Genomic DNA, 14,273 nt, shown 5'->3' on the forward strand with positions numbered 1-14,273 from the left:
TTTATAAACGAGAGATGTATGTGTCATGTACCTAGTGATAATCCATAGGATCATGTTTGAAACTGGGGCCCCAAATCACTTACAAATTTAAATGCGGATTCTCCCTGCTATACTGCACATCCATAACACACAATATTTCTTAATTAACATCCTTCCTCATATTCCATTTTCAGTGGCTAGAAGAATATTACCTCACAGGATCAAGGAAAGAATGTATGTGAAATACACTAATTTAATTGTTAATAAGAGTTTGGGATTCCAGACTTTACACTTTTTGAAGGAAACGCTTTGGTGTTCGGAAGTTGTTTGGCTCTTAACTGATGATTTATTCTGTAACCAGGATCGCAGCTGCCCAAACACTGGTGACGTTATCTTTGTGTGGCTCAACAACCATTGAAATACATGCTTCCTCTACATGTCTAGCAATCTTTGGTACTCAGTGAGAATCATATAAATGAACTGAATTATGTTAAGCAATGTATTTGAATCAAATTGTGGGTGACATGCTCTTGGAAATTCTTTGGAGCGAAGGAAGGGATTCATGAAAAATGGAATAAGGTATGTAGATATAAAAAAAGTGGTAATTACTGTTCCAAAAGAAGACTGTTCTAAAAAATGCGGATTGTGCAAGAGAGGTTGTGTAGGAAAACCATGTGAATATTTTCTGATGTGAATATCAACACTTGCCAAAAATTTGTTTTCACAATTTGGCAAAAGATAAACATGTAAAATTAGTTTCATGGCTTCTAATTGCAGATGAAAAGGACTTTCAGAATGTGCACTGCATCAACTTAATTGAAATAGCCATAAATGGCATAGAATTCCTCAAAAATGTCATTGCAATAAACAGAACATTAAATTTCAATAGCATTGAAATGGGCATACAGTCCTGTCCTAGGAAAACACATGCTTTCTGAGGTTGAAAAAGTACGGGAGTGTCATTACAAAATTAAGGTTATGCTGATTAGTGTTCTTTAACAACTAGGATGTTGCTCAAAATACAAAGAGCCAAACAGTAAATAAGGATGTGGATTAGGAGATGCATAAGAAAAAGATCTTATCTGTATGGTATGTAGATAGGCTCTTTCGCATGAACAATATACTAGCTTGGAAGGTTCAATACTTTTATGGAATTTTTTTGACAAAATATTACCCACTTTTGTAGTCCATATATTTCAATTAAGTGACATTTGGCTGTTTCTCAGATTGTACAGAATACTTAAAAGGAAGTGATATTTTGCTGTGCAAGTAATTACATTTATAAATATTTCCAGAGAAGTGTGAGGAAGGGACTACTTTGAACTGTGAAGTACATTTACATATAAGTTACGCGCGCGCGCGCGCGCGCACACACACACACACACACACACACACACACACACACACACACAGACACGCACAAGTGGTTATCAACGATGTGACACCTCAAATATAAAGTGAGGAATTACCTTTACTAATTCTTTTATTTACATTCCACCCAGGTCTTTCCAGTCATATTCATATGTGATTATTTGTTGTTGTTCTGGGCTTCAGTCCGGAGACTGGTTTAATGCAGCTCTCCATGGCAGCCTATCCTGCACAAGCATTCTCATCTAGGCATAACTACTGCAATCTACATCCATTTGGGCCTCCTTACCATATTCAAGCATTCGTCTCCCTCTACAATTTTTACCCCTCGAACTTCCTTCCATTACCAAACTGACAATTCCTTGATACCTCAGGATGTGTTATGTCAACTTATCCTCACTTTTAGTGAAGCTGCGCCACTAATTGATTTTTTCCCCACTTCAATTCACTGCCTCCTCATCTGTTATTTGATCTGTCCCTCTAGTCTTCAACATTATTATATAACAGCTCATTACAGAAGCTTCTGTCCTCTTCCTGTCTGAAATACTTATTGTCTGCTTTACACTTCCATGTAAAGCAGCACTGCAGGCAGAAATCTCCAGAAAAGACATCCTACCACTTAAACTGGTATTGTATGTTAACATATTCCTCATTTCCATAAATTCTTTTCTTGCTGTTGCCTGTCTGCATTTTATGTCCTCTCCAATTATTTTGCTTCCCAAATAATGAAGCTCATTTACTATGGTACCATACTTCCAGTGGCTCATTTCCTAATCTAATTCTCTCAGCATTACCTAATTTAATTTAACCACATTCCATTACCATTGTTTAATTTTTGTTGATGTTTGTCTTATAGTCTCTTTTCAAGTTACTGTCCATTTTGTTCAACTGCTCTTCCAAGTCTTTTGCCATCTCTGACAGAATTACAAAGTCACTGGCAAATCCTAATGTTTTTATTTCTTCTCCCTGACACCAATTCCCTTCCCAAATTTCTCCTTAGTATCTTTCACAGCTTGCTTAATCAATATATTGATATTTGGGGATAGGCTCACTGCATTCACAACTACAGCTTCACTTTTATGTCCTTCGATTCCTACAATTCCAGTCTAGCTTTTGTACTAGTTGTAAATAACTGTACAAGTTGTAAATAACCTGTCAAAATTTCAAAGAGTGTAGTGCAGTTAACACTGTCAAAAGCTTTCTCTAAATTTACAAATGCTAGAAATATAGGTTTTATATTCTTCACAGTGTCTTCTAGGATTAGCTGTAGGGCCAATATTGCTTCATGTGTTCCTTCATTTCACCAGAACACAAACTGATCTTCCCAAGTATTGATTTCACTCGCTTTCGCTTCTGCAATACATAATTTGTGTCAGTATTTTGTAACAATGATTTTCTGAACTGATGTTTTGATAGTAATCATGCCTGTAAGCTCCTGCCCTCTTTGGAACTGGATTTAATACAATCTTCCTGTAGTCTGAGGCTATTTGACCTGTCACAGACTTCTTGCACATCTGGTGGAATAATTTTGTTATACCTGGCTCTCCCAAGGATGTCAATGATTGTATGTGACATGTTAGAACTATGTTACAGACATGGATTTCAGTTTGAATCCCAGTACTGCATGCAGTTTTAAGTTGTCTTGTATATAAATTAACTATGTGCTTGTGATCTTCAGTGGAAGTTAAAGAAGGGTCTCTGCAAGTCATTTCTTTTTTACATGATTTGGCTATTGGCATTACTGGCTGGTGTATTGTAAATAGACAGCAAGAAAAGGAGTATGTACTACTGTAATGTCTCATAAGAAGTGCGAGTGCATTCACTGAAACCTTGTAAGTTCAGTGCTCTATATCTCCATCTATTTGTGCCTGTACCGGACTGTGTGGAAGAAGCTTCAGTAGAAGCTGTTGAATATGAATTGGAAAAAAATAAAAAAGTTATTGGATTTTTGCTGGAATTAGTACAGCCATTACAACTGCTTATTGATGTTAGTGAGGATAGTTACATCTTATGTATAAAGCTATTTTATACATACAGGGTGTCCCATTTATCTTGACCACCCTAAATAACTGTTTGTCCAGATGCAAATTAAAAAATATTTCAAGCAAATCTTCTTTAGCCATCAGGGGGACATCAATCAGCATGATTGCCTTCATTGTAGCTTTGTTCTTGTTACAAAAATACGAACAGCAGTATGACTTTTTTTAAATGGCACCCTGTGTTTTTCATTCAGTAATTCATTTCCTTTCCTGAAGACCTATTCAAAACTGTATCACAGTGTACCATTCACTGAAAAACAACATCATTAATTACATAACACAACAATGACTTTGGCCCAGGATCACAAACTCGGCCATATGCTGGAGTTGTCAGAAAACAGATGAAAACCAAGTAAAAACATAACACAAAATTGACTTTGACTGTCGAATACCATTGTCCAGGAGTAGAACGTTCAAAGGTGCTCAAAGTGGTGACCCCAGACACTGATACGCTGGTGCACTCGTTGAATGAAAGAATTATTTACTGCTTCCAGTGTTGCCTGCTGAAGAGAATTACAAGCAAGCAGGATACATTCCTGCATTTCCTCTGGAGTTATTGGAATATCTTTAATGCATTCCCAAAGAAAAAAGTCCAGAGGATTTAAATCAGGAAACCTAGCAGGCCCAGTAACTGTTCCTCCTTGACCAATCCATCTGGCAGGATACCTTTGGTTCAGAACACGCAAGGCATTATGTGCTGGACATCCATCGTGTTGATACCACATAAGCATTCTGGTTCTTAGCGGCACCTCATCCAGAAGAGGAGGAAGAATTTGTCTGAGGAAGCTGGGATACACTGTGCTGTTTAGACTGCGATTGATGAAATAAGGATCAATACTTGTAGTATCATGCATCCCACACCAGACATTAACTCTCCATTGATGCTGATGTTCCACCTGTCTAAGCCATCATGGGTTGTTGCTGGACCAATAATGCATGTTCCTTGTATTTACCCATCCTTTGTCTGAGAAGGAACATTCATCGGTAAATTGAACATTGGAGAAGAAGTTCAGGTTGGCAAGGATTTGCTGTTGTGCCCACTTACAGAACTGTACACGATTCTGGAAACCATTCCCATGCAATTCTTGATGTAGGTGCACATGGTAAGAATGGAACCAGTGATGTGTAAGAATACGATGTACACTGGGTTTAGGAATGCCAATCTCATCTTCAAACTGTTGTGTGTTCACATGTGGACTCATAGCGATGGAAGCGAGAACAGTAACTTCGGCAGCTTCATCTGTGCGAGTGCTACGATGATTGCATTGTCATGGGTTGAAACTTCCCATTTCCTGAAGAGTCAAAACATGATGAGAAAACATACATCAGGATGGTGGGTTCTTGTCAAGATATCACTCTCTGTACAGTCTCACTGTCTGCGTAGCATTCCGCCTGCCTTCAACAACAACAATAAAAGAAACATTATGTTGATGCAGTTAGTAGGAAGGACAGCCTTTACTGCATGCCTACTCTACACAACAGTATTTAAAAGGACTAAACTACTGTACTAAATGTACTTGTACATAAGAAAACAGTATTGTAATTACTGTTCTGCTAAATTACATTCCCTATAGATGAGTAGCATTTCTACCTTCTCTTCGTTGGTGTACATTCTACTCACACAACTCTTCAACTGACAATGGTTGATGGAATGACGGGTGTGCATTCTAATTATGTTTACATTTGGCATCTGTCAATGTCAGCATGTGGATGTGTTCCATTACCCCGAGTACCTGCACTAAGCGCTGGGAGAGTCAACGTCAATGTTGTGTTATGTAATTAATAACAATGTGTTTCAGTGAATAGTACACTGTGATACATTTTTGAATAGGTCCTTTGGAGAGGAAATTAATTACCAAATAAAAAATACAGGGTGCCATTTAAAAAAAGTCATACCACTGTTCATATCTTTGTAAAAAAACAAAGCTACGATGAAGGCAATCATCAAACAGTTATTTGGGATGATCAAGATAAATGGGACACCCTGTATGTAAATTTATAAATTTCTATATGTAAAATATCAAGATGTTTGCTTTTTGAAGGTAGTGTGCTATAAAACTGTTAATATTGTGGATTTTTGACCTAATGGTATTTTAATATTAGTTGAAAAGGGAATCCACAGTTTTACTACGTACTCCTACAGCTTATTTTGGTGTGGAGCACATTTAGAACATCTCAATATGATGTGGCATAGATCTCCATTTGGTGTTTGCTGCTACAGGGGGATTAAAAAATGTGGCATGTGGAACTGAAAATGTAGCTTACATGATATGTGAGATATAAGGACCAGGGGGACCCCTATCAGAATCTATACACAATTTTGAGCTGCGTTAGCTCTCATGTTAAGATACCACAGATTCTTTTAACAAAAAACAGTGCTCAGTAATTGGAAAAAAGGACAGATCACATTCATCTGTAAGAAGGGTAACAGATATGATACACAAAACTACTACTCAATCTCCTTCACATCCATCTGTTATAGAACCATAGAACATAGTCTGAGATCAAACATAAGGTATCTCGAATAGAATGACCTCCTCTATGCCAACCAGTATCGAGTCCAAAAATACCAATAATATGATGCCCAACTTGCACTTTTCTCACATAACATCCTAAAAGCATGGATCAAGGAAATCAAATAGATCCAGAATCCCTTGACTTCCAAATACCGTTTGACTTGGCACCAAATCAACGTTTATTAAAACATTATGATTTCATTGGGTATGAAACAAAATTCTGTGACTGGATGAGGATTTCTTGGGAGGCAGCACTCAGCTTGATATTTTGGATGGAGAGTCCTCTACAGAAGTAGAATCAACTTTATGCATGTCCCAGAAAGTATGCTGGAATCCTTGTTGTTCATGTTGTACGTTAATGATCTTGCTGGCAATATTAATAGCAACCTTGGACATTTGCAGATGGTACAGTCATTCGTAATGGAGTACTGTCTGAAAAAAGCTGCAGAAATATTCAGACAGATCATGACAAGATTTCAGAGTGATGTAAATATGAAAGTTGCTGAAGATGTGCAGGAATGTAAAATTATGCATTTCTCAAAATAAAAAAAGAGTAGTATCCTATTCCCAATTAGAATCAGTCAATCTAAGCACATACCTGGGAATAACAATTTGTAAGGATATGTCATTGGATGATGACACACACTAGGTCATAGTTCAGGCAAGTGACAAGAGTTTGATTCATTGGCAGCATACTGGGAAAATGCAGTCAGTCTACATATCAGACTGGTCACATATCATTTATGTGGCCTGTCTGAGATTATTGGTCAATACAGCTCAGGTTAGACCTGTTTCTAGTAAGCCATGTGTCCTAATATAATCAACTGAACAAATAATTTATGCAAATCACAGTATATTTTGGGTATGTTTACCATATTTATTACAGAAAATATAGACAAAATTACAAATGTGGCACTAATAAACTTAAAATCAGGGGTATAGTAATATATATGTATACACTTTTTTCACAGGATATGTATATTTAAATACTCAGAGCACTAAATTATATTAAAATATTCACAAAAATTGATTCAGAAATATTGCAATTTTACATATGGCTTTAATAAGATGGAACTGCCTGGATAACATCACATATGTAACTGTGCCAAGATGATTCACATCGAAATGAAAAATATGTTATTGGTAGTCTGGTTACCAAGTTAACTTTACTGTGAGCACGGGTGTCTTTACAGTATAAACAATTTATTTGCAATGCAATAACAATTTTTGTATAATTACGTCCATTTACATATAACGTACATCAGAAATAAGACATGATTTTTATATATTGTTGTGTATTGTAGAGAAAAACTGTTAAATAGTGTAACTTTTTTAGCTTTTCAATGAAAAATAACTTTTCAATCAGTTCAGTGCAATTCCACTGCCAGGCAAATTGATATCATGTGCCTTATTCATACTGTGTGTCATTTATAAATCACATTATGAATTTGGTTAGAAATCAACAAAAATTGTTTAAGTTACATACTGATACGTGCAAAATTATTTGTAGAATCCAAATTTATGTTTTTCTTTGAGAAATAAGGCACACACTGCACGGAACCTGACAGTGATACTCAAATATTCTCCTATTTTCCAGTCTAAATAATTCAACAACTTTTACATATTTATATAAACTAGGCATTGTATCAATGTCAGCAACAACAGGGCTGTAACTATGATTTATAAAATTATTTAAAAATAAGTTCAGCAGCTCTAGTCTGTGTTAAAGCACAGTGGAACACAATACTAGTTATTGTTTGCATTCAAGACTGCATGCACTCACACTACTGGGCTGTTAGCACCAGACCTAGTTATCCTAAAGCTTCGCATGTGCATACTTGTCTCATACCATCTGGGCTGAAATTGTTCTTGTCATGCATGCAAAATACTAGTGCTCTATGTCAGTCATCACAGCATTTTAGACGTATTCTGTTATGGTTTATTTTACAACTTCTTGTTGGAGGATCTTCCAGATGACTCAGTTGAAGAGTATAGGCCCAGTTTTATTCCAAGCTCTTTTGGCTGCCATGAACCTGCTCTTGTTGGAAATGGGCTGAACTTTGCTGATTTTGTAGGACTGTCAGCCTGGTGTATGGACTTAATTGGAGGGAAAGAAACACCTGTCTCCTTAAGTTTTGATGGAGAGAATACTGGAGAAGTGGCTTTTGGGGACTTACTTTTAGTAGATGAAAAAGAAATAGACAGATCTGTTGACGTTCGTCTTCTCAAGGGGTCTTTTTTCCTATGCCTTGGTGCACTGTCATATTGTGTGTGCTGTATTTCACCTGCTTCATTTACAGAAAGCATACTGAAAGATTTGTACAAAGGTGAAGTTTTGTATCTCATTTTACCATCTTCAGAAGAATCAAAAGATGAACTTCCCTTAGAGAAATGTAAAGACACTGGACGCTCAAGACTTGAAGTTTTCCTAACAGGCGATGTGTACCTGCGGAAAGGGGATGGAGGTGGTGAAACAAAATCTTTCTTAAGTTTGGATCGACTACCTTGTAGTGACCCTGATGACGATGATCGATTTAGCATCTCTGTAACAGTAGGAGACAATGGTCGACTTTCTTTCCCACTTCTGTGTGAAGTTTCATCTTCCCTGGTTTCTGACAGCGAATGTGTTAATACTGGCTGAAATTCTAACTCCGACTCTATGGAAGCAAGTTTTCTTTGGGTTGATTCAAGAGGTTGCTGATGTTTCTCAGTGATGCAGCTGGACATGCTTCTACTTTCTTGCTGTGATGAGAAACTGGAGTGCATGTCTGATACTTGCACAGGATGCTTCAGATCTAGAACTGAACTTTTAGGACTAAATGAGGCTGTTACAGGGGTTTCTTTCACAGCAAAACTTCGTGTATATGAAAACTGTTCAAAGTGTTTTCTCGGTAAAGCTTCAGATGTTGACACCTGTGTAGGCTCTTCAACAGGGCAGTCTACTGCTGATATTGTCGGAACATATTTCCTCCCTATATTGCTGTAATGGGGATCTTGGGAATCACCCTCTGACAAAGGCCGAGGCAGCTTTTCATCACGAAATCCTGTTTTATCGAGAGATGAAGAATGAACAATTATAGGCCTAAAACTACGTTCTGAACTTGAATGATCATCTTTAAGCATGTGTGAAGCACACGATTTAATTAGTTTTTGGCTGTCAATGGAACTCTCATCACTTGTAGAGGAAATGTTCCACAGCCCCCAAAAACTGGAATGATCTTCACTCTCCACAGTGGATGACTTTACTTTGAAATCTGTTGAACTGTCACTTGCTTTTGAAGTTGTGTCAGGAAAACTCATAGACATGGTACTGTTCTCCTCACCAGTGTAGAATGGTTTATCTTCTTTTTGAGATGTGGGTATTTCATCAGAGGCAAGTATAGAAGAAGGGAAAGAAAATGAAAAACTTTTTTCTCTCCCTGTTTCCTTGTCAAATGTTGTTGCCTCAGTATTTTGTGGGAAAATCTTGGAATTTATGTCATCAAGAGCAGTTGGATTAACTGTGCTGTCAGAACTGTAAGAGGCACTAATCGGGACAGACGAGATGAAATGCATTGAGCTTTGTTTGGTTTGTTTATCATTGTGGAAACTAGTCATGACATCTACAGGTTGAGATTCAGTTTTAGACACTGCAGAAACAATTACAGGAATTGGAACTTTGTGCTCATCTGTTAACGTGTGATGTTCCTGAAATGAGTCATTCACAATAGTTTTTGACAGTATACTTTCACTCAGCTTTTTACACTCGGCACTTAGAAAAAATGGTACATTTTCAGTACTTGTTGATGATGGCACTGATGGCGCCTTCACAGAATCTGAGTCATCTTCTGACACACCATTTGTACCATTTGAACCTTCTTCTGAAAACTTACTGGCACGTCTCATTTGACACTGCAGTATTCTCTGAAGAATTTCAGAGTTTTCTTGTATGATTTTTAATGCTCGTTCACTGTTACGACGCCCTGAGTGCATCTTGTGGTCTATCTCCAGAAGTTCAGACATTTGCAGGTAATCACTATCACCTTCAGTCCCTGGAGCTTTGCTTAATGCTTTGTCATGCAGCCCGTGAAGTCTCTGATTGAACTCCAGAATGACTGACATGTCTTCATAATCAACACTTCTTTCTTTTTCACTAGGTTCAAGAATATATTTAGAATCACTTGCTGAGGTATCTTTTGAAGAAATAATGTCTTTATCTATGGATTGTGTAACAATAGAAGGAACTGTACTAGTTTCTGGAAAGATTTGTTCCATGTCTGTACTTAAATTTTCAGTCTTTTTTGATTCCAATATCACAGATGAAAAAATATTGTCGCCTGTGGCTGTCGTTACATACCGCTCGGACTCCTTAATACTATGCATCCTTGAAGATGAAATATCCAGTTCTTGGTTTTCAGATGCCTCGTGTGAAATCTGAATGATACTTGGAAGGATTTCAACATTAGAGGTATCTTGGAAGTTTTCCTTGATGTCTTGTGAAATTATTGTTTTATCACTTTCTGACTCAGGTACTTTTAATATGTCTGAATTTATTAAGTTCCTTTCTAAAAATGTAACAGTCTCTAAACTGTGAAAATACTTGTTGCTTCCATTTATGGTGACTGATTTTTCACTTTTAACACTATCTTGCACCGTTACCTTTACCATTAAGTCATCTCCATCAGTAGCAACTGGAAGTACACTCTGCAGGTGTCCAGCTTCTGTTGATACTGTCAGCTGACTCTCAGTTTTTGTGTGTATCACACCACCATTCTCCAACTCTTGCTGTTCTGCTTGGATTTTCAGTTCCTCCATTGGAAAGACACTTACAACCTCTTCTGGAATTTCTGGCACAACTTCTTCTGCCACAGGAGATATGAGGTTTTTCTGTGTGCTGATAGGGGATGGGGCTTTCTCACTCAGTGGTGACTGCATACTCTTGGGGCTCCTCGTTGATCCATCTTTCTTGCATGGAAGTGGCACAGAAAGAGAATGACCAGACACATAGGATGACGCTTCACTGAGACTGGTTGCTTCCTCTGAATCAAAGTCACTCAGCCTATCAGGTTCATCACATAGTTCTGTAGATGAACTGCTGTCGCTTTCTTTGTCATCTTCCAGATCTCTCGACACCTGAGGAATGTCAGCTTCTGCCTCAGTGTCACGGCTCTTTTCATCTGCAATAAATGTGAGCACATTAAAATCAATGCAATACCCACCAGTAGGAATTTAAAAGGCTTTTACAGGAAAAAGCAGCAACATATATAACTATAAATCAGCAGGCATGAATGCATCAAGATATCAGTATTGTGATAGCCTAGACAAAAATTGTTAATTGATGTACTAGAGCTATGTGGAATTATTGATTTATTTCAGTTCCTACAGGATATATAGGAAAAACATTAACCTTTAGTTATGAAAATATTTTTCGCCACCTTTTTAAGTGTTGAAGTTTTGTAAGATATGCTTTTAATAAGTGTGGCTGAAGGCATATGTTTTTCCTTTATATTTTATGAGTGTAAACCAGTCATAGCCACTGTAGAAATGTCACCTACAGAAACAGCTACTTCCATTCTTACAAAGTAGTTGTAAGTGAACTAAACTGTAAAGGCATATTATGGATATTTTTGGTAACCTGATATAGCTTTATGACAGTACAAACAATAACACATCAGTGCAAAAATTTTCATGTTTTGGCATTAAGAATACATATCTTCCTTGGGCAGATTATTTATTGGGTAAAAAGGAACAGATGATTGTGATAGAGAAAAAAATGTGCAATTTTACAAGGTGTAAAACTTTGCTTCCACCGTTTTTTCCCCAACATTTGAGGCTTTAATGAAACAAATTGGTTACACGTGTATCATTCAAAGTATTTTCCATCGCCGGATGCTACTTTCTCCCATCTTTTGGGCAGTGTATGAATTCCATCTCAAAAAAATTGTTCATCTTTTGAAGCGATCCACGAATTGATCCAATTTGTGGCTTCTACATGAGATCAGAAGTGTTGGTCAGCCAGGCCATGCGCCATTGATCTAAACAGATGATAGTCAGATGGAGCAATGCCTGTAGAATACGGTGGGTGGGGTAGGACTTCCCATTTTAATGTTTCCAAGTACGTTTTGACCTCTTTTGCAATGTACGGTCGAGCACTGTCATGCTGCAAAATCACTTTATTGTGTCTCTCACTGTATTTCAGCTGTTTGTCTTTCAGTGCTCTGCTGAAACACATTAATTGCATTCAATAACAACTACCTGTGATTGTTTCACTTGGTTTCAACACCTCATAGTACACGATACCGAGCTGGTCCCACCAAACGCAGAGTGTGATCTTGGAGCCATGAATATTCGGTTTGGCTGTCAATGTGGAAGCATGGCCCGGATATCCCCATGATTTTTTGCATTTAGTGTTATCATAATGAACCTATTTTTTGTCCCTGATCACAATGCGACACAGAAATCCCTTCTGTTTTTGCAACTGTTCACAAACACACAAATGCCGTTCAATGTCTCTTGGTTTCAGTTCAAACAGGAGCCAAGTTCCTTCTTTCTGAACCATGCCCATAGCCTTAAGACTTTCTGAAATGGCTTGCTGTGTCACTCCCACTGATTGTGCCAATTCTTCTTGAGTTTGACGCAAGTCTTCACTCAGCAGTGTCTCCAATTCTGCATCTTTGAAAACATTCTCTCTTTCACCACTATGCCAATCTACGACATTAAAAGCACCATTCTTGAAGTGTTGAAACCACTCCCAACACGTTCTTTCACTAATAGTGTCCTTATCATATGTACTTGAGAGCATTCAATGAGACTCAGCTGCTGTTTTCTTCATATTGAAACAAAACAATAACACCCCCCGCAAATGACAAGAATTAGGCTCGTAAACTGACACTTTCAATCAAGAACAACTTTATGATGCAGACACAAATCAACTAATGTTTGAATGAGGTTATGTTAACCGAGGTCCAAGCTGACTGCCTGATATCTGCGGTCTGTTTCCTTTGACCGCTACTTACCACTGTTGCCACCTATCGGCAAACAGCGGAAGCAAAGTTGTACACCTTGTAACACTAAATTTGTAGTGGGGAAACATTAAAATTTATCATAGTCTTGTTCTGGAAATTCACAGAATTTACCTCCAACACTATATGATGAGCAGAAATGGCACTGTGTGTGTGTGTGTGTGTGTGTGTGTATTACAGAAGCTGGCAAAGCTTTCATGTTTATTGGTTATCCTATTTCATATTCATTGTTTGTCTTTTTCATGTGTGGTACTTCTGTACAATATTTTTTAAGTTCCTGTCACAACTGATACTATTCATTGCCATTAAATGTGGGCAGAAAGGGAATATCTAACAAACATTTAAATATCTAAAAATAAAGATGCTGTAACTTACCAAACGAAAGCGTTGGTATGTCGATAGGAGACAATAAAAACACACACAAACACACACACAAATTTCAAGCTTTCACTACACTCGCGCGCACACACACACACACACACACACACACACACACACACACACAGATATATATATCCATCCGCACATATACAGACACAAGCAGACATTGTAAGGGCAAAGAGTTTGGGCAGAGATGTCAGTCGAGGCGCAAGTACAGAGGCAAAGATGTTGTTGAGTGACAAGTGATGTACGAGGGGCGGCAACTTGAAATTAGCGGAGGTTGAGGCCAGGTGGATAACGGGAAGAGAAGATATACTGAAGGGCAAGTTCCCATCTCCGGAGTTCTGATAGGTTGGTATCAGTGGGAAGTATCCAGATAACCCGGACAGTGTAACACTGTGCCAAGATGTGCTGGCCGTGCACCAAGGCATGTTTAGCCACAGGGTGATCCTCATTACCAACAAACACTGTCTGCCTGTGTCCGTTCATGTGAATGGACAGTTTGTTGCTGGTCATTCCCACATAGAACGCTTCAGAGTGTAGGCATGTCAGTTGGTAGATCACGTGGGTGCTTTCACATGTGGCTCTGCCTTTGATCGTGTACAACTTCCGGGTTACAGGACTGGAGCAGGTGATGGTGGGAGGGTGCATGGGACAGGTCTTACACCGGGGGTGGTTACAAGGGTAGGATCCAGAGGGTAGGGAAGGTGGTTTGGGGATTTCATAGGGATGAACCAAGAGGTTACGGAGGTTAGGTGGACGGCGGAAAGACACTCTTGGTGGAGTGGAGAGGATTTAAGGAAGTCGTATCCCTGCTGGAGAGCCACATTCAGAGTCTGATCCAGTCCCGGAAAGTATCCTGTCACAAGTGGGGCACTTTTGGGGTTCTTCTGTGGGAGGTTCTGGGTTTGAGGGGATGAGGAAGTGGCTCTAGCTATTTGTTTCTGTACCAGGTCGGGAGGGTAGTTGCGAGATGCAAAAGCTGTTTT

The 14,273-nt window shown here is 38.4% G+C and overlaps 1 protein-coding gene across 1 annotated transcript in view; it reads right to left on the reverse strand.

The window, feature by feature from the left end:
• Positions 1-6,807: 6,807 nt before the first annotated feature.
• The window catches only part of LOC124597459, a gene marked incomplete at its 5' end in the record, with an annotated part of 353,417 nt that continues 345,951 nt past the window's right edge, over positions 6,808-14,273 (reverse strand). The window contains one exon of the mRNA XM_047135941.1: positions 6,808-11,058. Coding sequence (XP_046991897.1) covers positions 7,847-11,058 — 3,212 coding nt within the window. The remainder of the gene's footprint in view (positions 11,059-14,273) is intronic.

The sequence above is a fragment of the Schistocerca americana genome, chromosome 1, assembly GCF_021461395.2.
Source record: "Schistocerca americana isolate TAMUIC-IGC-003095 chromosome 1, iqSchAmer2.1, whole genome shotgun sequence".
NCBI classification, from domain to species: Eukaryota; Metazoa; Arthropoda; class Insecta; order Orthoptera; family Acrididae; genus Schistocerca; species Schistocerca americana.